This window comes from Narcine bancroftii, chromosome 9 (assembly GCF_036971445.1).
Source record: "Narcine bancroftii isolate sNarBan1 chromosome 9, sNarBan1.hap1, whole genome shotgun sequence".
NCBI classification, from domain to species: Eukaryota; Metazoa; Chordata; class Chondrichthyes; order Torpediniformes; family Narcinidae; genus Narcine; species Narcine bancroftii.
Genome location: NC_091477.1, coordinates 34935135 through 34962742, shown reverse-complemented (window position 1 = coordinate 34962742; position 27608 = coordinate 34935135). Strand labels below are relative to the sequence as shown.

General features: G+C 38.8%; 1 protein-coding gene across 2 annotated transcripts; it reads right to left on the bottom strand.

Annotated features, from left to right (window-relative positions):
• slc26a2 (solute carrier family 26 member 2) lies at positions 1 to 26752 on the bottom strand. 2 transcript variants are annotated; one of them, XM_069898776.1, is made up of 4 exons: positions 26666 to 26752; positions 21136 to 21230; positions 16282 to 16896; positions 1 to 7427 (listed from the first exon to the last, which is right to left on the bottom strand). In XM_069898776.1, the coding sequence occupies exons 2-4, from the start codon at positions 21148 to 21150 to the stop codon at positions 5898 to 5900; spliced, it is 2160 nt and encodes a 719-aa protein (XP_069754877.1). In that variant the 5' UTR covers positions 21151 to 21230; positions 26666 to 26752; the 3' UTR covers positions 1 to 5897. The 2 variants fall into 2 exon arrangements, with proteins under 2 accessions (XP_069754877.1, XP_069754878.1); XM_069898777.1 differs by lacking the exon at positions 21136 to 21230 and having other exon boundaries at positions 26666 to 26733.
• Positions 26753 to 27608: the final 856 nt, after the last annotated feature.

Here is a 27608-nt window from a genome sequence, read left to right as displayed (position 1 = left end):
TTAAATATGCTAAACATGATATAATTTGACACATAATAATTTCCTCACCATTGCCACATTTGTAATCTTATTTCTGAGCTATGTACAAAAAAGTCAAGGATCACATCAAATCATAAGATTTAACAAGGAATGTTACAAGATCATTAAGATTTGACATGGCACAATTGTACAAATCTTGCTGTACAAATTCAAATGAAGTTGACATTTCAAGTTTGTTCATGTCTGGATTTATATTTTGATAATTTCCGATTCATTATTTTATTAGATTTCTATTCCCTGGGGAATGGCAAGCTAATTGATAAGTGGTGGAGGCATGTATCTCCAGGATGCATCATTTCCATAACAAGCTTTGCCCTTTCCAGATTAAGATGAATTTACTTTCCCAAAGGGTTATCAATCTTTGCAATTTTCTACGCAAGTTGTGGAGGTGGAGAAATTAAATACATTCAAATGTGAGAATGAGACATTTAATCTACAAATGAGTCAAAAGGTGGGGGGGATGGGAAGGGAAATAAAAATAAAGTTTGGGATGGAGACATGGAGCAATGATCTTCCTGCTTCCTCCAACTTCAATTAATTTAACGTATTTATATTCAATGACCCTACCTCCACTATTCTCTGGGGTAGAGGATTTTAAAAGATTTACAACCCTCTGGGAAAGGAATTCAACTCTCTCTGAAATGGGCAAACGTTTCTTCTGAAAATACTTCCACCATCTAGCTTGTACCATAAGGATCGTCTTTCAATTGGTCCACTAGAATTAAAGGAATAATGCTCTTGTAGAACTTTGAAATTGTCAGAAAAGACACAAAGCAAAAGGAAATAAAACTAAATAGTGTTCTGAGAAACAATCTTATTCTTACATCAACATAAAATGAGGCTTTCATGGCACATTGGATTCATGCTAGCTCTCAGGGGAACAATCCCACTGGTCCCACTTCATTTCTCCCTATTTGCCTACAATATATTGACACACATGCTAATCAACCCCCCTTTGATTACCCTTTTATCATTAACTATACAAAGGGATAATTTACAGAGGTCAATTAACCCACCATCAAGGACTTTGGGATGTGGGAGGGAACTAGAGGACCAGGAAGAAAATCAGTCACTGACTGAACATGCAAAATCTGCATAGAGAGCACATGACCACAATTAAACCCTGGTCTCTGAAGCTGTGTAGAAAAAAAAAGTCAGCTAGCTGGTGGCATAATGTACAACAGAATGGAGGAAAATGTTGGGCAAAATAGACTGATGGATGCAGTAACTCTACAGTTAGGATGGCAGCCAGGTGTTTCTATGCTCACAGATACAATTCTCAGATGGTATGTTGCCTCCCTACTCAAGGATATCATAGAGAAGCTGCAGAACATTGTTGAGCGAAGGGTGGATAGGCAGAGGACTGGTTATTATCAGAACCAACAACATTGATTAGGGTCAGTTTAAGAATTAAGAAATGAACACCAAAAGACGGTGATCTCTGAATTATACTCAGAGCCATTTGTTCGTGAGAACAGAGGGGGGAGATGGTGAAGATGAATAACTGGAGAGATGATGGAGGTGGGGTGGGTGAAACACAGATTAGGCCATGTCTGAGCAAGGATAAACAATAGCTTTTACATCAAAATAGTTGATATCCTTGGAGCCAGGTTTGATAGTGCTTTGGTGTGTGTGGGTGGGGGGAGGGGGGGAATGAGAATAAACTAGCTTGGGAAGAAGATCAAACCTTACTAAAAGAAATGTGTTGGGAAAAATCACTTCAAACCACAATTATGATAAAGAATAATGTTTGCACGATTATCCAACAAGGGCACTTAGATTAATCTAAAAAGCAATGTTGCCACCAGGAATGCATTGGATTCCATCAAAGAGTCAGAGGATATGGAAGGAAAATTAGTTGGGGTGAGTGTGATTTCAATTGTTCTCATATAATTGGGATACGATCAATGTTAAAGACAAGGAGAAGGCAGAATTCCTGATGTATATTTTGAGTATTTTCTTAGCCTGTCTGTAACAAGATTAAAATCAGGGTCCAATTCTAGATTTTGCTTTAGTAAATGAAGGTGGAAGGAGTGTCAGTGAGAAAACAGGTGTTTTCGTAGCAATCATATTTCAATTAGATTTAGTGTATTATGAAAAGGGGGGAAAAAAGGAGTAAACTCGGAAAGATGATTTTACCAACTAATGAGTAATTTAATATTAGGCTTGGAAATAAATCAGTCTCAACACCGTAGAAGGCATTCATTTAGATTTAAAAGGTTCTGGATAAACATTTCCACAAGAACAGTTAGACTGTCATATTGAGAGTGCCCAGATAAGACAAAGATAATATAAAATGGAAGCATAAAACAGCACAAAGCCTGTTGGAAATTAGAAAGAGAAATTAGGAAAGTAGTGTTAACTTATTCATTTTTGGGATATGGCTGTTTTAGGATCATAGCCATCCTTAACTGCTCACATTCTATCTTGTGAAGGAACTTTGAAAATGCTGGTGCAGAGAATGTTTAGAGAATTGGACCTAATGCTAATGAAGAAATGACAATATACTTCCAATCCCTTTTTGATAATAAATGTCATGGGTTTATGAAATACTGCAGTTACTCATCAAAGCTGCACCAGTAGTGTGCAGCCCTGGCAGGGACCAAAATGTGGCATCGGTGAGGAAGTTAAGTGCTACTCAACAGTACAGTTGACAACACCTTCCATTACTATGATTGAAAGTACCGTATAATTGGCAGGGTGGTAATTAGCCAGATTTAACTTGCTGTTAATGAACTGGTACTATCTGGCCAATTTTCCACATTGTCAGGTTGATGCTGAAACTGTAAAGATACAAGAATATTAAGCCTGTCACAGTGTTGCGGTTAGCGATCATGGTTCAAATCCCTTGCTCTCTATAAGGAGATTGTACATTCTCCGTGTCTGCATGGGCTTCCTCCCACCCTCAAAACATACCAGGGGTTATAAGTCAATTGGGTGTAAATTGGGCAGCACAGACTTGTGGGCTGAAATGACCTGTAACTGTGCAGTATGTATAATTTAAAAAAAATTAAAACATCTTAGCCAGAAGTTTGACTGATTCTGGAAGGGTCAGGTCTTTTGTACCACAGCGGGAATGTTGTCATCTTTAAAGACAAAGTGCTTGTCCTTTTGGAGGGTCAAAAATGTAATTTGGGTAGGGAAGATTTGTCAACATTATGTACCACATATCCTGCGTTGGAAAAAGACAGTTATATCATAGCTTAAGTACTGGATAGAATTTTGGTGCAATTATTAAAAATAATGTGATTGCACAGGAGAGAGTGGAGCAGTAATTTATTTCTGTAGCAAAAGGTTCACAGGCTAGTGCAATAAAATACCAAGGATAACAGTTGAAGTGTAAAAGATTATGAGGAGACTAAACAAGTCATTCCTGTAGAAGGCTCAAAGAGTGAAGAGATATTGATTTAATACAATTGGTGGACGCATTAGGAGACAAGATGCAGAAAAGTGTTGTTCACCCAGAGAGAGACAGGGATTGTAAACTTGCTGCATGAAAAAGGTTGGCACAGGCAGAAAAAAATATCACATTTAAAATGCACTTGCATGTGTACATGAGGCATCATGAATTGCAGGGCTACAGATATGGCACTAGGCAAGGATAAGTAATTTTGCCTCCCTATTGACTGGCACAGACACGGGCCAAATGGGCTCCTATTAAAAAAAAATAGAAAATTACGTGTTCTGAAAAGGTGCAGCAACATTTTTCAGGGTATCAATGTAAAACTAAAATCGTCACTTAGAAATTTACAACCAGGGTTTAAATTCCAGAAGTGAATGAAAGGTAAAATTATTAATAAGTTTATGAACATTTTTGTGAATCTACCAAAAATGCATACCAATATAAAATATTTTTACACCTCCAAAAGGTTATGTTGCATAATTAAAATGTCATAATCACAATAGAAGGAATATTAGATCTTTTGGGCCTCACCATGGACAAAAAAAAATAACCAAGCTAGATCATGGCAGAAAAAAAAATACTATTTTGTTTTGTCCAATTTTGAAATAGTTTTCTATGGTTAAAATAGATAAGCATTTCGAAAGCATAATACGCAATTTGTCAGTTCTTCACTTTAAATATACATAATTTTTTTTTCATCATTATAAATTCAACTTTGTAGAAGACAAGAAAAAAAAAAGGTTTTTTTTGTTTAAATATAACAAAATGGTCCTAATGAGACTATATTTGTTATGAAAGAATTACATTTTCAACCACTATAAGGGTTTCATCAAAATCAATTTCATTATCTAATAGAAACTAAACAGTTGATCTTAGTTTCATAATCTGCAGTATCACCAAGATGTTCAGGAGTGCTCATCTTATCAATTTATGCCATCCCTTTTCAATGCGTTCATTGGACAAGTGATCAGAACAATGGATCCAAATAATTACTTCTGCTGTCAAAACTTCTTCAAATTAAAACACACCAGACTGATCATATTGCTTTTCAATAATCCATATGGTTTGCTCAGACTTACAATTTCCTATTGGGGCCACACACTAAAGTCAACAACTTAAGAGTTCATTTTAAAACAAAAATATTCTATGTGACAGGAAAACAAATACAGCAGTAATGTAATTATTCATATTGTTCTTGTCTTGCTATAACAGGTCTTAAATGACAATTTTCCATATTGTAAAGTCGATGCTCATATTGCTACTGTACTGATTTGGTTAATTTTGTGCTAATCTTCTGTTCAACCTCTGAAATGTCATCTCTCATGAAATTACCAAAAAATGACGTCAACTAATAAAATTTAGAGATGAATCTGCAATTCTCTAAATCACTGGATGATGATTTACAAGTCATTCACTGCTGCAGTACACTGATTTTTTTTTAATTTTAAACTTGAGGGATGTTTTTGTTCATATTAAATTCTAGAGGGAATAAATACAGCTTAAAAATGTTATTTAAAGAAACTGGTTAAAAAATATTTTTTATTTTTTAAAACATTTAAATGAACAGTTTAACAACTTTCATTGTTTTTTAAAAAATTTTTTATATAAACTAATAATATTATTTTAAACTGTTTAAAGTGTTACAAACCTGGGAGCTATGCTAAGGGAGTGGACTTCTTTAGAGAATCGTTCTTGGCCCTGTAACAATTCACAGGGCTACTTTTCTGGACTCTTAGATATTCAGGATCAAATTAAGCCAGTTTGGAAAAGGGGTGATTTGCTTACAAATTCAGAGCTTTTTTTTTTAAAAAGTGTTGCGTTCTACCTCATTTCGTTTTTCATAAGTTGTATTGTTAGCTATTTAGTAAATGAGCTAAACCAGGAATTTATCTGAACATCCCCAGAAATTTTTGGGAATATCAAACATCTGTTCCCCAACCATCCCTCAGCTTTACTTGTACACAACTCAGATGTCAGAGCAGGGCACCATCATTGATAATTAGGCATTTAGCTACAAAGTAGCAGAAAATTGTGGATCATTTTAGGTTTGTAATCCCGCATTTACTGATTATAATAAAGACTGATCATCATTAAACCAATTATTCCACCCTTAAAATAAATGTAAGGATAATAAGAAAGTTAAGAGGTAAAATATAAATGCAAGTTCTGATTGTATTTAGCCAAAAAGACAGTTCAGGAAAATAGAGGTGTATTTTGATGAAACAGCTTAAATACCTACTTCTCTATTTAACGTCCTACAGAGAAAATGTATAAAAATATTTAATTTCTGAGATTGTGTTTAACAGCCAAGAGCATCTTTCATCAAAAGGGACATCCAAATTAATGATTAGAAATGTAAACATGCATATAAAAGCATTCTATGAATGCATGTAAAATTATTTCACAATTTCTCAAGCTAATGTTGTGGTTTTCTTATATCAATCACAAGTAAACATCAACATGGAGTATTTACTTCAAAGTCACCATTTTTTTGGTGTACATTTAAAGCAAACTTGACAGCATCATGAACACTATAAAATAGCAACCCATTGACACAACCATGATCAAAATAGTTACCACTGCAAAGGCTATCAATGACAGAGGCATTACAATTAGAGAGGAGAACTGAGATTCCAATATTTTTGTAATCTTTATAGACTTCCTTTATTGTACCTAAACCTGCAATGTCCAAGAATTGAATAACTGAACAATCAATGATAATTGTATGGATGTCATACTGCTGGTAGGATAGCTGCAGTGTAACTTCAGACTTTGCCCCAGTAGGAGAATGTGTTGCAGATTTTTGTTTCAGTTCCCGAATATTTTTCTTCTCCGCTTTTTTCCTGGCTAGTACTTCCAGAATAGGATCGATTCCTGTCTGTTTATAAAGGGACTTTTTGAACAATTCCTTGTTTGCATAGTATAATGGAGCCTCAAATCTAAAAATCTTGATACCTGGTAAATCTTGCAGATTTTTATACTTCCGCAAGTCTTCGTAAATTTCTGTCCCTTTCAGTTGCCCAAGTACAGTGGCTCTTGGCACTTGTGTTCTTCCAATTACACAAATCGCAGAGAAACAAACCCCAATCAACAATCCCAGCTCTGTGGTGACAAGGGCTGTCGCTAACATTGTAACAAACCACACAACAGTATCTACCTTGCTCACCTTCCACATTTTAGGTAATTCAATAAACTTTCTTAAAGCACCCCTGAGATTTACAATGATTATGACAGCCAGAACACATTTCTGAAGTGAGTAGAAAAGAGGAGCGATCACAAGCAGCACAAGGAGAAGTACCAATGCAGTGATTACACTTGAAAACTGTGTCTTGCAACCAGTGGACTCTTTAACAAGAGATTTTGCAAGGGCTGCACTGGATGTAAAGCAATGAAAGAATGCTGGGATCACATTACAGGCACCGATAGCAAACATTTCCTGATTTGCTTTCACCGTGTAACCATGCTTCTTGGCAAACATTTCCGACAGAGTAACTGTGATTGCAAAGCCAATGATGGCAATTGGAACGGCATCTACGGCAATTCGAGGTATAAGGCTCCAGTCTGGAAGGATGGGAGCCATGAATCCAGTGGGTATGTCTCCAGCAATAGTAGAATTAAACTTTGCATTCAATTGCGCATAATGTGAGACCAAGGTAGCAACAACTACTATCAGGAGTTCGCCTGGAATGGGTGCTTTCAACTTTGATTTGTAGCATTCATTTATTTCTTTCATAGGCACCAAAACTAGAAGGCACAATATACTGGTTACAAGATCACAGATATTAGTCTCATGGATGTTTTTAAAAATGGATATCCAGGTTTTCACAAGTGAACCAGGACCATTTGCACGTGGAATATGGATACCAATGAGGTACTTCATTTGAGAGGTAATTATGGTGAATGAAGCTCCAGTGGCAAATCCACTAAGCAAGGAATCAGACAGATACACCGATATAAAGCCGACTTGGAAGATTCCCATGGCCACCTGCAAAAAGTGTAAAAAAAATGTAAATAACAAGAGTCAGAAAAGGTGTGAGCTTTGGCTGAATGATGATTAATGTTTAAATCCTTTTATGTATACATTCCATTCTCCAAGTCTAGACTTAAAACGTTAATGCGATCATTTGTTAAAATTCAGTTTTCTTGCTTTTCAGATAGAGAGCAAATTACAAAAAAAATTACTGTGAATGAAATAAAGAGAGAAAATGCTGCTAACATGCAACGAGTGAATATTTCAGGTAATGGCCCATTATTAGAATTTAATGAAGTGTCACCGCCTTCTTATTATGGCTTAATACAGCTTTCATTCATTATAAACTTCTCCAGAAGCGTGGAAATAACCAAGTCATGCATTAAACCTTCATCGAAGGTTTCCTCTGTCCAGCAATAAAGTAGCAATTTAACAAACATCATCTCTATAAAAAATACAAAATAGCGAAATATTTGGATGCTGGAAAAGTAAAATCTGGAAATCAGGCAGCAAATGTTGAAAGAGAAAGAGATTTAAGTGTTGTTTTGAGGCTAATGACTTTTTATCCAAAAAGTGGAAACAGATATGCATATTTCAAGTTGCAGATAAAGTGGGGAAGAGAGGAAAGAACAAAAGATAAAGTCCATCATAGGGTTTCTGATAGGAAAAGTTTTTTAAAAAAAGAACATGGCAGCAGATGCAAATGCAGAACAACTACCTTAAGCTACCAAAGTGAAGAGAGTGTTGGCAATCTGGCGCAAAAGGTAATAATTATCTGATATTGTTAAATTCACAAATAGAGCCATCCAAACATCATTTGATTCTATCCAATGTAGAGGAAACCAAGCCTGAACAAAAAGCACCATTCACTACACTGGAAACAATGTAAGCAAATTATAACTTTGGGGCAAAAGAATTAAGGACCATGGTTAACAAGAGGAAGTGAAATGACTAGTATCGCATAGGAAGCTGTCATGTTAGGGAGAATGAGTATAGTTAGAAATGGTAATAAAATCAAATGTCCCACAAGGGACTATCCCCTCACAATACCAAAAAGAAAATGGTATACAGAATTCAAGCAACTGGCAGCCTTAAGCAACTGGCACAAAACTTAAAATAATAGGTAAAAAAATAAACAAGTTTATAATTGTAAATGTTCTCTGAAGCAACATATAAACTTTTGGCAAAGATGGGAGCAAATATTCTGACAGCAGAATGCCTTGGTAGGACTTAGCTTGTCACAGCTGTTTTAATAAAAGGTTGCGTGAATAAAATGGCGTCGTCCAGGATGAAGAGTTGGTTGATGCCGCACATCGCTGGGGTGTCTCCTTATCCGTGCTTTGCAAGAGTCACCCCAGTCAGAGGCTTTATCTATAAGCATGGGATTAATTATCTACATTATTGTTCATCTTTCAGCCAGATCCATGGAGGGGGGATAGATGCAGCGATGGTTAAATGTTTTCAAGAAAATGTGACTGAAAATAAGGTAAAATGCTTTAAGGTTTATAAATTCATGCAAGTTTGTTCAGTAGTCTTTTGAACTGTTTATTCCTAATGCAGGTGTATTAGTTAGGCATTGTAGTATCAGGCAACTGATACAGTTCTCCGGCATCTACCAATCTGCATAGGTGCCAGATACCAAGGGTTTTTACAGTATGCTTAAAAGTGAGAGCACACTGGTGATGTGGATATTGTTCAGTGAATGTAAAGATTTGAGTAAATGGATTCCTCAAATCACTGCTCATTAAGCATTTATCTGATAACCCATTAGATTGAATCACTCAAACAATGACAGTGCCAAGCAGCACAAAATTGAATTTTAATGAAGTTCAGCCTTCAATATTTGAGATTTGTTTTCCCTCTGAAGTGTCAACTATCCAACATGTATTTCTATTAACATTTTCAATAGTGTTTCAATTTTTCTCTTCAAAAATAGCTCTGGAAATTACATTTGAATGGAATGATCATTAAATCCTGTAATTTTTGTTGCAATGTTCTTTTTGGCGTGTTCTTGGTGAATTAGTATGAGTATTATTGGTCACCCCGGTTTAAAAAAAATGAGACATGGATCCAAAGTATGTCCTGTGCTTAGTTTCGTATCGATTGGCTGTGCACCACATTCCCTGAACCCCTGTGGTACCTAAATATAAACCACTCAAACTTCTGCTACTGGATTGGCTACCGGATCCCACCCACAGGATCTTCCACTAATCTCCCAATCCATCAATTTCTCCCATCCCCTCAAAGCTCCTGAAACATTTCCCCCCCCATAGAAATCCCAATTTCTCAGTAAGCCTTAGCTTCACAGCCTCCCAGCTGCTTACTGACCCAATTTGACCTACTCTCACTGATCCAATGCTTTATCAGACCTCACCCTCCCCACTAAGAATCTTGATGGAGGTCTCCATCAAGCTACCAAACCCATTTCCAATCAGGACTATGGGCACCCTTTTTTCTACACTACTCACCATCTTAAAACTCAGTCCAGGCTGATATACATTTTCTGTGGTAATAAAGTCAAACACCCATTAGGATGCAAAAGACTGTGTACAATAGATAAGTTTTCTGTAATAAATGGACCTCAGACAAAGGAGACAAGGATGTTTTGATGTAAAAGATTTATTTAAAAACCTTTTCAAAGAACACAAAGGGTGTTGTGCAACGTTGACTTGCATGACTAAATTTAATATTTACCAACTTTAATAAGTTAGAGGTCTTATTAAATTCATTCTTAGGATGAACAGGGTGATTCTGCAGGGGTCATTTACTGCATCTAATGCAGTCTCCTCTACATTGGTAACATTGGACATAAACTGGGAGAGCATGATGTTGAGCATCTTTGTTCTGCCTGCTGCAACACTAAGGATCGCCCAGTGGCCAACCATTTCAATTCCACACATTTTTCCCCTACTAGGACATGACAGACTTGAAATAAATACTTTACAAATGTTGCAATTTTCAGCCAGGTCCTGACAAAGTCAAGGGCATCAGAAGTGCACGTTGGTCAGCGAGGACTCACTGACAAGAACTCATAGCGAGGTCTGCTTCCGTGCTTACATCTCCCAAGGGGTGGCAGAGGTTGAGGTACCACAGCCTGGGGTCAATTATCAGTCTCATCAAATGGTAAGATCCAATCACATCTAAACACTACCTCCCCTCTTACCAGCATTAAATACATTGAAATGATTCTGTCTGTTTTATATACAACATAAGGAATACATTTTAAATAGATACATGAAAAAGATCTTACAAAATGCTTTAAAAAAAATCAAAGGATAATCATAGATCTTTCTATGATATGGATTATAAACTGGCATTAAGCTATTCTAAAGTAATGATCTTACATAATTGACTATATGGCAATTATAAAACCCTCACTGTTGTAAAATTGTACATCTGCTGACTCCAAGAAGATAACTTCATGGAAAAACAATAAAATTGCCTCTTTGACCTTGTGGCAGGACAGCTCATTCAGGTCTGTAACTTATTTATTTTAAAATGTTAATTGATGATTTTATGGGGTCACAAGAAGGGAGATGAAAAATAAATTTCACATTTATTTTACAGCCATTAATATTTCTAAACAGTGCTGAAGTTGAAAGAGTAGATAGCTTCAAGTTATTTGAAATTAATATCTCCAATGATCTGACCTCAGGTAAACAGATTCACCAGTGCCTCTACTTTCTTGACACACAGAAGGAAGTTCAGCAGGTACACAAATGAAGGCATCATAGTGTGGCATGAAAGCTGATCTGCTCATGATCAGAAGCTGCAGAAAGTAGTGAATTCAGCCCAGAATATAATGAACTTCTGAGCCCAGCATGGATTTCAGCTATATCTTCCACTGCCTTGGAAAAGCAGCCAACATACTGAAAGACCCATCACACTCTGGGCACATCTTCTTCTCTCTCCTCTCATTGGGGAGAAGGCTGAAGTATGAAAGCACTCAAGCCTTAAAATGTTTCTTCCCTGTAGGATCCTGAATGAACCAAAATCAGTGCTATCCTTCGCCCTTCCTTGGTGCTAATTGATCTTTCTTTTCATTGTTATACTCTGTTAATTGTGCTCTTTATACAGTTGTATGAAATGTTAGAGATAACCTGCAGAGAAATGCTAATGTACAGACTAATATTGTGAATGCACAACTTAGCAAAATAGGCTTTTGGATTTTTCCAAAGCTGCTTAACAAAGTGAATATCACAGGGATATATGTGACTCCATAAGGTTACCAATCTAATTCCTCCAATTGCACTTAACCAGGGGCTCTCAGCTTCCCTAATTATGTGCTGAAATGATGGTTAAATAATTAGAATTTTATATTTTGTTTCTTGATGTGCTTATGGGATATGTTGCTCAAGTTATTTGGTCCAGTTTGTCCTAATTTATATTGAAGCTTATCCTAATACAGTACATTTCCCCATATTCAAAATGCTTGGGACCAGACATTGTTCAGTTTTGGGTTTTTTTTCAGTTATTGGAACAAAACTAAAAAAAAACTGGAAACAACACAGTAGCATCAGCTGTCGCCAGTCCCCAACACCTCTCCACCACCACTGCCGGTCCCCAACACCTCCCCATCAATGTTCCTGACTACGGTCTCCACTCCTGCCCAGGAGCCTGAGGTCCCCATTCCAGCCTGGGAGGTCACTCTCCTTGATGAAGCCAGGTCAAAGGATTTTTCCAACTGCTTGCAGCTGTGAGACAGTGGCACGCCATTTGTAAACCAAGTACAGTGAAGGGTAAAGAAGAAATGGAAAGAGAGAGGGGAGGAACTTATCTAAGATGAGGACAATTAGCATTCATGCCCTTTGGTTTAAGGGCTGACTCTTTCACTCAATTTCTCTCAATGTGCTGCCTGACCCACCGACTTCCTCCAGTTGCTCACTGATGGCTTGAAATTCCAGCCTGATTCCAACGTCGGTTTTCCCGGTTGGTTCTGAGCTCTGTAGTTACCAAACTGGCACCAACAGGGTATCAGAGCTCCACATGGGCAAGTTGGTGATGATTTTTTTCAACTTGTGATATCATGTCGGTGCTAAAGTTTGATTTTTGGATCTTTTGGGTATTCAGAACTTCGGATACAGGGAAACGTACCATAATATTTACAAGAACTTGAGAACATGAGGAATAAAGTTTTTTAAGCTCCGTTGTTTGATCTGCCATTCAATGGATCTCTTGCATCTGTTACTTTCCTGAACTAATCCCACATTCCTCAATGCCCTCAATATTCTTAGATCAATATATCAATCTTGAATACACTCAGCAATTATACCTCCACAGTCTTCTGTGTAAGAAAATTTCAAAGACTTACTTCCTGAGTAAAGTTTCTTCAAAATCTTTATTTTGACAAGTGAAACAAGTCTGCAGACACTGTGATTGTAGTAAATTTACCAAAGGACAGGAGAAAATTATCAGATCCCACAGCGTCCATAAGAAGCAAAGATATATAAACAACGCTTTGGGCCCGAGCCCTTTGTCAAGGTACGAGGAAAAGACAGGCAGGTGCCTGAATAAAAGGGAGAGGAGAAGGGAAGAAAGGTCAGCAGGGAAAGGGAGCAGCAGGGGTGAGCACAGGACAACAACCAAGAGACCATAGTTGGACATGGATAAGAGGGCAGGAGAGAAAAACTGACAATTTATCAGAGGAGGGAGTAGCTCTGTAAATGCAGAGATGGAGAAAAGGAGACAGAGGGAAAAGAGAGCTAGGGGAAAGGAGATATTAGAACAGGAAAAGGGAGAGACTGGGAGAAGGGGCTAAAAGAAACTGGAGAATCAATGTTAATGCCATTGGGTTGAAGGGTGTTCAGGGAATATGAGCTGTTGTTCCTCAATTTGCAGGTGGTCTAAATCTGGCAGTGTATGAGACTATGGACAAACATGTTGGCATGAGAATGGGCTACCAATTTTACAGCAAACAGATCGAAAGTGCTCAAGGAAGTGATCTCCCAGTTAATATCCCATCTCTCCAATATAGATGAGGCTAAATTGGGAGCACTGGATGCAATAGATCAGCCATTCTCACAGGGTTCCGATGACTTCCCTGAGGGCCACAACACATTTAAGTAAAAATATTGTTTTCTTTCCACCTCAATTTTTTTTTAATTTTTAATGTTTTCGTGTAGACAGTAGGAGAGAAGTAAGGAAGAAACTAACTAAACTTGACTCACCATGAACTTTGAGCAGAGCCCCAAGTGTGACATAGCCGAAAAAAAAACAGATTAGCTGCAGTAGATGACCTCTGCAGATTCACAAGTGAAGTGCTGCTTCAGTTGGAAGAACTATTTGGGGGTCTGAATGATTTTGGTAGAGAAATTTGACAATTCTGTTTTGACACTGCAATCTCCGATTCCAGGCATCCCAGCTAGGGAAATCTCATCCCATCATCTACCCTCCTAGCCCTTTCAGAATTTTACATGTTTCAATTAAATCACCCAGAATTGTTCCAGACTTGAGAATATACAGGTAGGTCTTGCCTACTTCACCGCTCCTCATTAAGGGAAGAGCCCCTCATCCAAGAAATCAGTGAACCTTCAGCGCACTTCACCTATTACAGTGTATCCTCCTTTGGATAGGGAAATTTTCTCCTATAATCAAATGCTTTTGCATTAATACCCAACATCACATTCAGCCTCCTAACTGCTTGCATTGGTTTCAGTGATGTATCCAAAGACGCTCAGATTCTTCAGAAAAATAATACCTTTTGATCTTCCACATTTCTATTTACCAAGTCTTAATCCTCATGCAGTCCATGAACTTAAATTCTACACAACTACTATTAATTTGATTTGCCCAGTCTATTCAGAGTAACACTGTGAACGACTATTGTATTGAATTTGTTATATATACCTCCAGTTTTCCCATTTATAATAGATGCTCTGTTGCCACTATGTTTTGGAAGGCTACAGACCAATATTCATCAATGATTCATGCCCATCGCTCTTTGTTGACCAAAATTATTCAAACTCTTATTAGATTCTATTCCTAATTTTCCAAGTGATAATCCTTTCTCTCTATCAAGATAACTCTGCTTTTCCATTTTGTTTATTTTTTTTTCCAAAAAGCCAGGTATCCTAGGATATTTGCAAATCATCTCTCTGCAAGATTTCTTAGATTGTACCCATTGACTTATATTTGCATTCACGTTTCATCAGAGAATTCAGATAAAAGCCTTCATTTTTTTCCCCTATTTCAATCATGTTTGTATGTTGTTTCTTCCTGGCAAACACTGGTATTATCATTATCCATTTTGCTGCTATCTTGAGTCTAAATGTTTGAACCATAGAACACTTCAGCACAGAAACAGATCATTTGGTTCTTCTAGTCTGTGCCAAAAAAATTATTCCACTAGTCTCATTGACCTGCACCCTGTCTATAACCCTCCAGAAATCTCCCATGTATCTATCTAATTTATTCTTAAAACTTAAGTGAGCCCATATTTTCCTTGTCAGATGGCAGCTCATTCCACACTCCCACCATTCTCTGAGAAAAGTTCCCCTAAACCTTTCCCCTTTCATCCTAAAGCCATGTCCTCTCATATTTATCTCTCCTAATTTGAGCAGAGTCTACTCACATTTACTCTGTCTATACCCCTCATAATTTTGTATCAAATCTCCCCTCATTCTTTTAAGCTCCAAGGAATAAAGTTCTAACTTGCAACTTAACTCCTGAAGACCTGGCAACATCCTACAAAATGTTCTCTGCACTCTTTCAATCTTACTGATATCCTTCCTGTAGTTTGGCTACCAGAACTGTACATACTCCAAATTTGGCCTCACCAATGTCTTAAACAACCTCAACATAACATCCCAACTCCTAGACTCAATATTTGGATTTATGAAGCCCAAGATGCCAAAAGCTTTCTTTACAACCTTGTGACAACACTTTCAAGGAATTATGTATCTGTAAGGCTGTGGAAAGTTAATCTCCCACCCTCCATCCTTACTACATTCTGGAAGTTGTATCGAGAGCACACTGTGAAACTGAATCACCGCCTGGTTTGGAAGCTGTACCTCCTCATACTGAAAGACCCTGCAGAGGATAATGGTCAATAGAAAAGATCATGGGGGCTCTCTTCCTACCATGAAAGACATCTACAGCACTCAATGCAGGTGAAAGGTAACAAACATTGTGTAGGACTCCACACACCCCTCATGTAAACAGTTCTCTCTTCTGCCATCTGGTAGGAGGTACTGCAACACTCGGGCCCTTATGTCCAGATTGGCCAACAGTTTTTTTTTTCCCCCAAAGCCATCAGGGTCTTAAATTTCCAGAACATATGTGGATAGGGTACTGTGGACTTTTACTAAATACATCTTAAAATTTTAATGTGTTTAACTTCTATTCTAACTTGTATTTGTGTAAATATGCTCCACGGCCCTGGAGAAACGCTATCTTGTCTTTACCATACGAGCATAGTATGAATGATAAATAAACGTGACTTGACTATTCTCAGATCCCTTTGTTCCTCCACATTTACTGTGTACATTGTACCTTGATATGTCCTTCAAAAATGCAACACCTCATATTTGTCTGCATTAAATAACACCTGCCATATTCTGGTTCATTTTTCCAGTTGGTCCAGATCCCTCTGAAAGCTTTCCTTGCTCTCATAATGCCACCAATGTTAGTGTCATCAGGCAAACTTGCTGATCCAATTTACCACATTATCATGTAAAATTTTCTTTTCTCAAGATCCCTCCCTAACCTCTATTTATTTTTGTCTAATCTCTTGTACAAGTGAAACTCAATGAAATGAATGAGTACACTTGGGTCTAATTTCCTGTTTTTTTTTTACCCCAGAGGACTTTCAAGTACATTACTTTACATATCATTTATTTCAAGATAATAAGTGACTGAAGCATCAGCTTACCTGGTACACTCCAGCCATGAAAGTCAAAGTTGAGCCAATGCGAATGGCATAACAGCTTCTACCACAAACATAAGCAGACTGGTTGGACAGAAAGGTGCTATTAGTGTCATCAAAGTCAAATCCAGCAATCTGCAGCTCTCGTTCCACTACCTGGCCAATCATTAAGCAAAGCACACCAAAGATACCAACTGAGATGTGTCTTGATGTCCCCATAAAAAAGTAGATAATGCAGGCAAAGAAGGAAGTGTAAAGCCCATATACTGGTTCTTGCCCAGCAAGCAATGAATAGGCTATTGACTGAGGAACCAGCAGGATTCCTACAATCAGCCCAGAAATAACATCCCCCAGAATCCATTTCTTCCATTTATACTTTGGAAACCATCGAACTACAGGAAACAAGTCAATAAAGAAGTCTTTTGCTTTTGTTGGTGTGCAACAGAAAGATTTCTTCAGCTTTTTCACAGTAAACGTCTTCACATCTAATGGTTCCTTTTCTTGTTCTTCTAAAACAATGGGAGAATATGTATTGCTCATCATGTCACACAAGGCTGTGTTATTGAGTACTAACATGCTTTCTGCATGACTAGAATTTGTTGAAGTCATCTTGTAAATACCCTAAATTTAAAAAAAACAAATTAGTTTTAGTTGCAGTGCTTGAAGTGTTTAGATATTTTAAATAATTGTCAAAATGACATTGTAAGTAGCGATATAACTAAGCATCTTGGAGTCTTGAATTCTTTGCATCATGTTCATCCTTAGATTTGTTTTTCTTCTATGCAAATTGTTATGAAAATATTTTACATATCCTGTTGTTATTTCTGCAACCAGAAAAAGTGAACAGATACAAGATTGTGAGACAGAACAAATTTATAACTCTTGCCAGAATCCATTCCCTTTCTCTATTCTGTAAAATGTTCTTAAGAGCAAACAAATAAATAAATAATAGCCTTTTTTTTTTAATTATTTTAAACGACAGCTTCAAAATAATCCTCGGAGAAGATGCTTGTAAATATTTAACAATCATAAAAATACCAAGCTACACAAGGAATGAAGAAGTTTGGTGCTTTCCACCAGCAATTCATAACATTCACTCAAATGTTGTTAAGTATACCATGCACAATTAAATAATTGCATAGAACAGTAAATCGTAACATATAAAATTGCTACTTTAATCACATATATGAATTTCCCTTTAACAAAGATGCATCAGGTACAAAGTTTATAACCACTTACCAGTATCTAAAGTTCATGGTAATGGTCATTATTTCTGCACAGTTTACAAACCAAACCTTGGTTTTAAAACATTAATTTGTGATAACCTATCAATAAGTGCTTGAAATGATCAGAAAATGTAAAGTAAAATGAATAAGTAAAAATCTGGCATGTGGCAGTAACCAAACAAATGAAGGCAACTCGATACACTTTCTTTGCCTAAAGTCATCTCAACTATTTTTCTTCCAGAAAAATCATGCTTTACAATTTTGTGACTTTTGCAAGATACACTGCAAAATCTTTATTTAATCTAGCAGATTTTGACAATGATAATACAATCCTATTTCCTGTCACTGAATGCTTAAGAGGTCTGCAAATATTGCACCACTCCATCCCTGGAGATAAAGTTGCTTTTGCAATAAAATGCAATTCATTTAAAAAGTACAAATTACAGCTAAGTGCTCAAGATGCCAAGCACGAGAGGCTGGCAATCCAAACTAAGCCCAAAGGGACTAAACCATATTTTGGGGTATCAAAAAATATTCTTTTTGGATAATAGTTATCATTTTAGGTCTTCAAACATCAACTAGCTCTTCACGCTGGGCCATGGAAAACGCTGTTTCACACAACTTTATTCAAACAACTGTTGCAAGCAAAGCACAACTAAGACACTCTGCTGGCTGAATATTTGCTTCCATCTTCACCAAAAGTTTATATATTAATTCAGAGAATATTTACTTTTACAACTTTAAACTTACGCATTTTACTTATTATTTTTCATTTAAATTTTTTTTAATGTAATTATATTCATTTTTTTTCTGGTTGCTCGAGGCTGCCAGTTGGTCAAATTCCGGATACCAGGGGTTTTACTTAACACTGTAATGCTCTGAGAGAAGAACATTTGGCACCATTGACCAAATTTGGACGTCTGCCAACATATTAGTTATTATATTCTGACCCTGTTTAAAGGAGCAGTGATTTCCTTGCATACTTCCTTTCCATACAAGCTTTATGATATCGGTGTCAAATTCATTTTATACATATTTGTTTAATGGGCTTCACCTAATTAGCAAGACAAATTTCCAGGCAGATTTATCAAACTGTGGCATCAGAGATCATGAAAAATAATATAGGAACCCATTATTCACAAAACATACATTGTTCCGAATATCGCGATGGGATACTTTCAGCAAGAATAGCGTTAACATAAAGCAGACAAATATCATGGCTAATGTGATTTATGGTGTGAAAAATAAAAAATTTAAAAAAAAAACAAAAAAAAACATAAAGCAGACAGAAAACCAGAATTACTGCAGGCAATCAGCAGTATGTGCTTGTCACTGACCTTAAGTATACATTTACCCCACCAGTGTGATTCTACATACAAGATTGAGACCTGCATATGTAAAGGGTACCACATTGGCAGAAGTGGGTGGATCTGGAAGATGCCTCACCAGTCTAACAGGTGAAAAAGAAACTTTCCTGACAGCTGATACACAAAAGTTTGCTCACTTGCCAAACCAGCCAAAAACATTTTTTTTTTTCTAAATGTAATTCTGAATAACATCCAAAATCTTTTCAGAGAAGTGAAATAAAATGTTTAAAACAATTCATCATCTTTGAAAGCATGTAATCAAATTCAAAGATCTAAATCTCGATCTCGGTTTTGATTGTACCTGCACACACCTTGGGGAAAAGAATTCCAAAGATTCACTCCTTTGACTGAAGAAATTTATTTGCTTCTCAGTTCTGACACTTTGACCTCATTCAGGTAGATTCAGATATGTCAATATTTTGTACATTTCAATGAGATCACCTCTCATTCTTCTAAACTCTAGAGAATATGGTTTTACTATGGCAACCCACTATCCCAAAAACTAAACTGGCACTTCCTTCGTACTAAGATTCTTTTCTTTTAAAGAAAGGAAACCAAACTCTACACAATTGTCAATGTTTGTTTTTAACCAAGCCTCCAAATGGTATCAGTACGATATCTTTTTTTCTGTATTCAAATCCTCTCGCAACATCAAATTCTATATTATTTTCCTTAACTGTTTGGCATTCATTGAATTGTGCAAGGACAACTACATCTCTGAACAGCAACAAGTTATAATCTACTACCATTATTTTTTTTTAAATCAGCTTTTTGTACTGGTGGATCTTCTCATTGTTCCACTTTATATTCTACCATGCTCTTGACTTATTTCATACTTCCAACCCCTTTGATCTACTTTTTACAACTAATCATCTTGTCATTTAGCCAATTTTCTATCAGTATCGATAATGCCATTTATAATTCTCTGACCTTCACTTTTGACTATTTGGCAATTGCATTGTTATTGAATTGGATTGTCCTTGTTTGACTTTAAAGTTATTGGCCATTTTTCCACGCATGCTTGGATTTTGTCTCAGTGTTGCCCTTATGCTAATGCACATTTACCTTCACTCAAACTAATTAATTTTAATCCACAGAACAGAGTTTATGGGTAATCAATGATCCCAAGTTTTTAGTACTGAGGTTCTTCTTTCTTTGGCTTGGCTCGCGGACGAAGATTTATGGAGGGGGTAAAATGTCCACGTCAGCTGCAGGCTCGTTGGTGGCTGACAAGTCCGATGCGGGACAGGCAGACATGGTAGTAGCTCTATAAATGGCACCACTGTGCTGCCCAATAATTATTTGAATAGGTCTCCAGGTTTCTCATCTGTAAATTACCAACCAAATTCCTTACAAAGTTCATCCCAATATCCATAATTATTATGTTTTTTAGTTGTCTTCAGCATAAAATTTCAGAATTTACAGAGTCACAGAGTAAAGATGTGTGATGACGCCCTACAAATTGCACTATAGTAACAAGATTAGTAAACCATGACCAGTTTTTCAAATACAAAAAAGAATCTTATGTTGGAGAATGCACTAAAAGCATGAAAATCAAGGACTTTGGCAGAGCCAGAGTTGCAGATTTTGCTGGACTTCTGTAAACTTCAATTAATAAATCATATTTAAATTATTTTTGTTTAAAGATAGTAGTAGAAAGGATCCATTTTACAATGGATTTAGTGAGTTTAAAGGGAAAGCAAGTGAGTTTTTTTGTATATGTGAAAATATGACATATATAAACAAATATATACACACACATTTTATAAATGTTAATGTATATTTGTGATTATGATCATGTATGCTGTTATCTGGAGAAATGCTCTTTCATTGGGTTGTACATGCACAGATTATAATAAATTAAAACCTGGAAAAAAAAGTGAGCAAGATGCCAAACCCAGAGGAGCTGGTTGTACATTTTTAGAGGGATGGAGCTCACTCCCTTGCCTGCATCAACAGTGCTGAAGTGGAAAGAGTAGACAGCTACAAATTCCGAGGAGCAAACACCCCCAACAACCTGTCCACGTACATCAACATGAAGGTCAAGTGTACCAACATATCCAATTCTGAAGAAATTTGAGAAAGTCTGAGGAAATTTGGCTTCCTTTAACAACTTCTATTGATGCATTATTGAAAGAATCTTGTTAGAAGGCATCACTGTGTGGTACACGAACTGCACTGATCAAGAATGAAGGAAACTGCAGAGAGTTGAGAACACAGCCCAGACCTTCACACAAACCGCACCCGTCCCCCCAAACCAGACTCACCTCCATTGACTCCATCTACAATTTTCACTGCCTTGGAATATGAGCTAACATATTAATACTCATCTCAGCCTGGCCACACTCTCTTTACCCTTCTCCTGTTGAGAAAAAGATTCACAAGTGAGAGATCATGCACCACCAGATTCAATTGACATTGAGATTGGTGAAGTTGTGGACTGTGTAGAGTGCTAGGATCAGTTACAGATTCGGGCAGCGAAATGGCAGATGGAGTTTAATCCAGACAATTGTGATGTGTTGCATATTGGGAGGTCAAACACAAGGCAAATGAATACAATTAACAGCAGGGAGCTTAAAAGCATTGATTAGCAAAAACTCTCTGGTTGACAGATCCATAGATCATTTAAAGTGGCCACACAAGCAAATAGGGTAGTGAAGAATACGTAAGAAATACTTCCTTCATTAGGTGGGGCATGAATATAAAAAGAAGTCATATACAAATCTGATCAAGCTGCACGGAATGTTACATGCAATTCTGGTCACCAATGACAGGAAGGACGTGGAGGCTTTGAAAAGGATGCAGAGATTTACCAGGATGTTGCTAATTTAAAGAATACGAATTATGTGTAAAGATTAGACAAATTTGGATGGTTTTCTCTGGAACGTTGATGGTTGAGGGGTATCATAGTATTGTAGAAGTTTATAAAATCATGGGAGGCACTGATAGGGTGGATAGAATATTTTTCAAGGGTAAAATGTTACACACCAACGTGTTTAAGGCGAGGAGAGGAAGTTTAAGGGAGAAGTATGGGCAATTTATTTTAAAAATGCAAAAAGTGGTGGGTGCCTGAAATGGGCTACCAGGAGTACTGATCCAAACAGATACAATAGTAGCACTCGAGGTTTTTAGATTGACACATGTTTATGAAAGGTGCATCTATCATGTGCAGGTGGTACTGTTTTACGTGCAGAGGACAATTTCTCTCTCTCTCTTCCTTCCTTCCTCCCCCCCCCCCCCACCCCACCAAAACAAAAACCATCAAGGCAGACCATTTTAGATTTTCAACCCTTGGAACTAAAAATCCTATAACAATTCTAATGTCAGCATCCCAAGACTACAATCTTCTAATAGTTATGTTGTCTACAAGCAGTTATTCCATCACCCAGCCCCAAGAAGAAATGTATACTTGTGGATTAATCACATTTCCAAACAATGAGGCAGAAATTTTGATCTACAAGCTCTAAATCTCAAGCAATAGAATTACCAATCAGTTGACTTAATTAAAACCAAAGTTATGACAGATGCATGGACAATGCACAATATAAAATGCCATTTTAATCATAAAATACTCTGCATCGAATCCCATGCAATCATTGTTGTGTTTCTCAGTTCCAACTGAAGAACAAAGAATCAAAAACTGCAGATGCTCAAATCTGAAGTGAAAAAGAAGCTTGAGGGAGTCAGCAGGTCAGGCAACATCCATTTTGGGTTGGGAACATAAAGGCGTCAAAGGTCCATATTACTAGTCTTGCTCTTATTTCTTGCATTTTAAACATAAAGTATGTGTTTAACTTCCTTGCCATTTCCTTCTCCAACAAAGATTTGCTCCCTGAACAATTTTGGGTGTAATTTATGGATTTTGAGCTGCAGATCCAAAAAAAAATTCACCTTAACATTTTCCTATCTTTTTTTTAAGATATAACATTTTGGTGATTTCCTGTTTTATTTCAAGTCTACTCATATATTGCCCACAAAGCAAGCTGTTTTTGGTCAGTCCAAATATGCATTCAGTGTAGATACTGTGCACAAGTTGTCTTCGGCTTGGGTATACCTAGTCAGGTTAGATGCAGACAGGCTAATAAAAGCAGCTCACATATACAGATGCTGTGCATTACATGGATTATAGATTGAATGCATGTTGATGTACACGTTCTTCAGGCAACAGCATGGCGAGTGTACTTAGCAATAGCATTTATTGTCTTCAGGAAGATTCAATGCAGCAGAAATGTCTTATCAATATCACAATAGATACAATTCATTCTGTTACATTTGTGGTGAGTCTATGTTTAAGGGTCAAGGAGGCAGCATGACTGCACTACTTTGGTTGTAAAGTTGGTGACCAAGACTCCTCACATTTGCAGTCAACCTGAGAGATTGGCTCAGGAGGTACAAAATGCGATTAAACATGCCAAATTCAATAAATGCTCATTTAATGTTTATCCAACATTCATACGTGATGAGGGGAAAAACAAAAATCAGAAATTATCTTCGTGCTCATCTTGAAATTGTCTATCAAAATCCCCAATTTTTTTTTAAAGGAAGCAAACATTTTGAAAAATATTTGTTGCCCAGCATTATCAATCATTCCAAGTCTGAATACAAGATGCACATTTGCCCGAGCTGATCTTTTCTTTTTAAATATTGATAGAAGATTTTACTGTTTTTTTTAAAATATTTCATTGGTCTTCCTTTGTCAAGTTCCAAAATGCTCTCAATCATCAGATTCCTGATATTTCTGGAAATGTTCTCACACCTTCTTTTGATTTTAACTTTATTTGCCAACCTTGGCCCAACCATTTTCCAAGTTGGCATTTTGTGTCTGAAAGAATTATGCTTTTCTTGAGCTTTTTAAAATGTGAATCATTGAAAGTGAACTCTGACAGACTTTAAACCGCATAACAATGTGTAGAATACCATTCTCGCCTCAACAGTTGATAGTGTTTATCTGAATTATTTCAAAATTATTAGAACTTGAGTTCAAGTGTTCCAGGGTTTTGTTCTCAGACTGCAAAATGTCATAACTATCACTGACAATCAAAGATTGCAGCTTGCTCTAGAATTTAATTCGCATCAGAAAAGAGGGAAAAGACACCACAGTCATGTTATATCTTTTTCGATATCTCAAGCATTCTGTCTGGTTGCATCACTGTCTGATATGGAGGTGCCAATGCACAGGACAGGGGGGAAAAAAACTCCAGAGTTGTTAATGGCCAGTGACATCATGGGCATCAGTCTTTGCTCCATTAAGGACATATACAAGAGATGATGTCTTAAAGCAGCCTCTATCCTCAAGAACCTCCAACACTCAGGCCATTCCCTCTTCATACTGCTACCATCAGGAAGGGAGGTGCAGGAGCTTGAAGATGACCACCCAACAGCACAAGGACAGCTCTTGCCCTCTGCCATTAGATTTCTGAATGGACAATGAGCCACAGACATGCCCTCACTTTTTTCTAAATTTTTGCACTATTTTGAAATGTAATTTGTAGCAATATTTGCACTGTAATGCTGCCACAAAACAACAAATTTTGTGACATGTGTGTGACAATATATATTCTGATGTCTTATTTGACTCAAATAGGGAGTGCAATCATTTTGATCTTGGTAGCACCATCCTGGCCAGTGTATGGAACAGTGCCAACATCCCAATCAGCATGCCTTACAAGCAAGCCATTTCCATCCCACGTCAAACAGATCCTCGCTCTGCCATTTCCATCCCACGTCAAACGGATCCTCGCTCTGCCATTTCCATCCCACGTCAAACGGATCCTCGCTCTGCCATTTCCATCCCACGTCAAACGGATCCTCGCTCTGCCATTTCCATCCCACGTCAAACGGATCCTCGCTCTGCCATTTCCATCCCACGTCAAACGGATCCTCGCTCTGCCATTTCCATCCCACGTCAAACGGATCCTCGCTCTGCCATTTCCATCCCACGTCAAACGGATCCTCGCTCTGCCATTTCCATCTCACGTCAAACGGATCCTCGCTCTGCCATTTCCATCCCACGTCAAACGGATCCTCGCTCTGCCATTTCCATCTCACGTCAAACGGATCCTCGCTCTGCCATTTCCATCTCACGTCAAACGGATCCTCGCTCTGCCATTTCCATCCCACGTCAAACGGATCCTCGCTCTGCCATTTCCATCCCACGTCAAACGGATCCTCGCTCTGCCATTTCCATCCCACGTCAAACGGATCCTCGCTCTGCCATTTCCATCCTACGTCAAACGGATCCTCGCTCTGCCATTTCCATCCCACGTCAAACGGATCCTCGCTCTGCCATTTCCATCCCACGTCAAACGGATCCTCGCTCTGCCATTTCCATCCCACGTCAAACGGATCCTCGCTCTGCCATTTCCTCCCACGTCAAATGGATCCTCGCTCTGCCATTTCCGTCCCACGTCAAATGGATCCTCGCTCTGCCATTTCCATCCCACGTCAAATGGATCCTCGCTCTGGCATTTCCATCCCACGTCAAATGGATCCTCGCTCTGCCATTTCCATCCCACATCAATCTTCCTCGTCGTAAAATTTTTTAAAATTTAAATTCTTTGGCTTGGCTTCTTGGACGAAGATTTATGGAGGGGTAATGTCCACGTCAGCTGCAGGCTCGTTTGTGGCTGACAAGTCCGATGCGGGTCTGGCAGACACAGTTGCAAGGGAAAATTGGTGGGTTGGGGTTGGGTTTTTCCTCCTTTGTCTTTTGTCAGTGAGGTGGGCTCTGCGGTCTGCTTCAAAGGAGGTTGCTGCCCGCCGAACTGTGAGGCGCCAAGATGCACGGTTTGAGGTGATATCAGCCCACCGGCAGTGGTCAATGTGGCAGGCACCAAGGCAGTCCTTATACCTCTTCTTTGGTGCACCTCTGTCTCAGTGGCCAGTGGAGAGCTCGCCATATAACACAAATATTTTTTTTAAATTTAAATACACAGCACAATAGCATCGTCTTAAAAGTATTCACACAAAACTCGATTCTCTAATGAACAGATCGAATGGGAGGGCAATTTACTGTCCTAGGGTTTGCTACTAGAGAGCATTGACAGATCAATGAGACTACTAACCTTACCACATGCACCTTAGAATAAATAAAATCATTAACTATTCACGTTCGTGGCAACCATGCTGCACTAAAGATACTATAAATAAATTCATTGCTGTGCAGACAGGTCTCTCCCCTGCCATCATCATTCGAGACCTCCCGTTTCCAACACAAAGGAATCGCCCTCCACTCCACACCGATGAAAGTCCATCTCCTCCTCTCCCCCCCCCCCCCCCCCCCCCCCCACTCCCCACGCTGCCTGTCATGGTTTTTTAAAAACTTCAACGACGAAAAAAAGTTTCCAAAAGTAAGTGTTAATGTTCCACAAACATTTCCTGGATCCTTTTTTAACCTGTACCCCCCAGAATGAGCTGCCTGTACTGTCAAATGTCATTTTACCAACGTAGCAAAAAGACAACCCTTCTGCGATGTTGTACAAACTCTATTAGGTAGGTTGGAAGAAGTTAGAAACGATTAAAACTTTCCCACCCCCCCCCACTCCCCCCCCCACCCCCCTCCACTCCCCCCCACTCCCCCCACCCCCCCCCACTCCCCCCACCCCCCCCCACTCCCCCCCACCCCCCTCCACTCCCCCCCACTCCCCCCACCCCCCACCCCCCCCCCACTCCCCCCCACTCCCCCCACCCCCCACCCCCCCCCCACTCCCCCCCCCCACTCCCCACCCCCCCAGTAATAACCCCTCATGCAGTTTCAAGTCCACATAGTGAAACCCCTCTGGGTTGCAGAACACTCACCTGCTGATATGATTTCTGTTGCGTGGCTGCACGGGAACTGACCTCGGCAGCCCGCTCACAGCGGGGCAGTGAAGTGGGAAGGGAAACCGTGCCAACGCTTCAGGGCGTCATTGGCCACGTCCCCGGCCAGAGCGAGCGTGGCCGCGTCACGTGCGACGAGCGCTCACGGGTCCGCCCACAGCGGCCGCCAATCTCGCCGAGGAGCGCCCTGAATGGTCGGAGCCCGGCCATGTGCTGGTGCCTGAAGGGGCTGTGGCTTGCCACGTGATGCGAGGGCAGCTCCACGGAGCGCCCCGATTGGTCGGGGCGGCGGCGCTAGCCGGTGATGAGGGAGCCCGGCTGGCTGGGCAGCATCTGTCGAGGCGGGTTGCGAGGCTGCATCACCATTACTTGATGCTTAAAAGTACGCGTGGGAAAGAGGCCTGTGTGCATTCATGGGCTTGCATCAGAATAAAACCTATTTATGGTTGTTTTGAACACAAAGATTGACCTCCTTTATCCAGAATTGGGCCTAAAATTTTACCGGCAAAATAATGAGGAAAATGAACCAATGCAAATCACATTTGAGGAATAGTGTCATAACAATAGAGAAGTGGACCACATGAGTCTGTAGAGCTGCATTTCATCTGACTGCACATTGCCGGACATGTCCGCCATGTATGACGTGATCCCACCACCAGACATAGAGTCCCCTCAACGCCTTCGGGACCACTCTCTCTCTGTGACTCCCTTGTCCAATCCTCCATCCCCCACCAATCGCCCCTGGGCACCTACCCCTGTAACCACAGGAGATGCTCCACTTACTCCCACGCCTCCTCCCTTACCTCTATTCAGGCCCCCAAACGGTCCTTCCAAGTGAAGCAACACTTCATTTGTGAATCTGCAGGGGTCATCTACTGCATCTGGTGCTCCCGTTGTGGTTTCCTCTCCATCGAAGAGACTG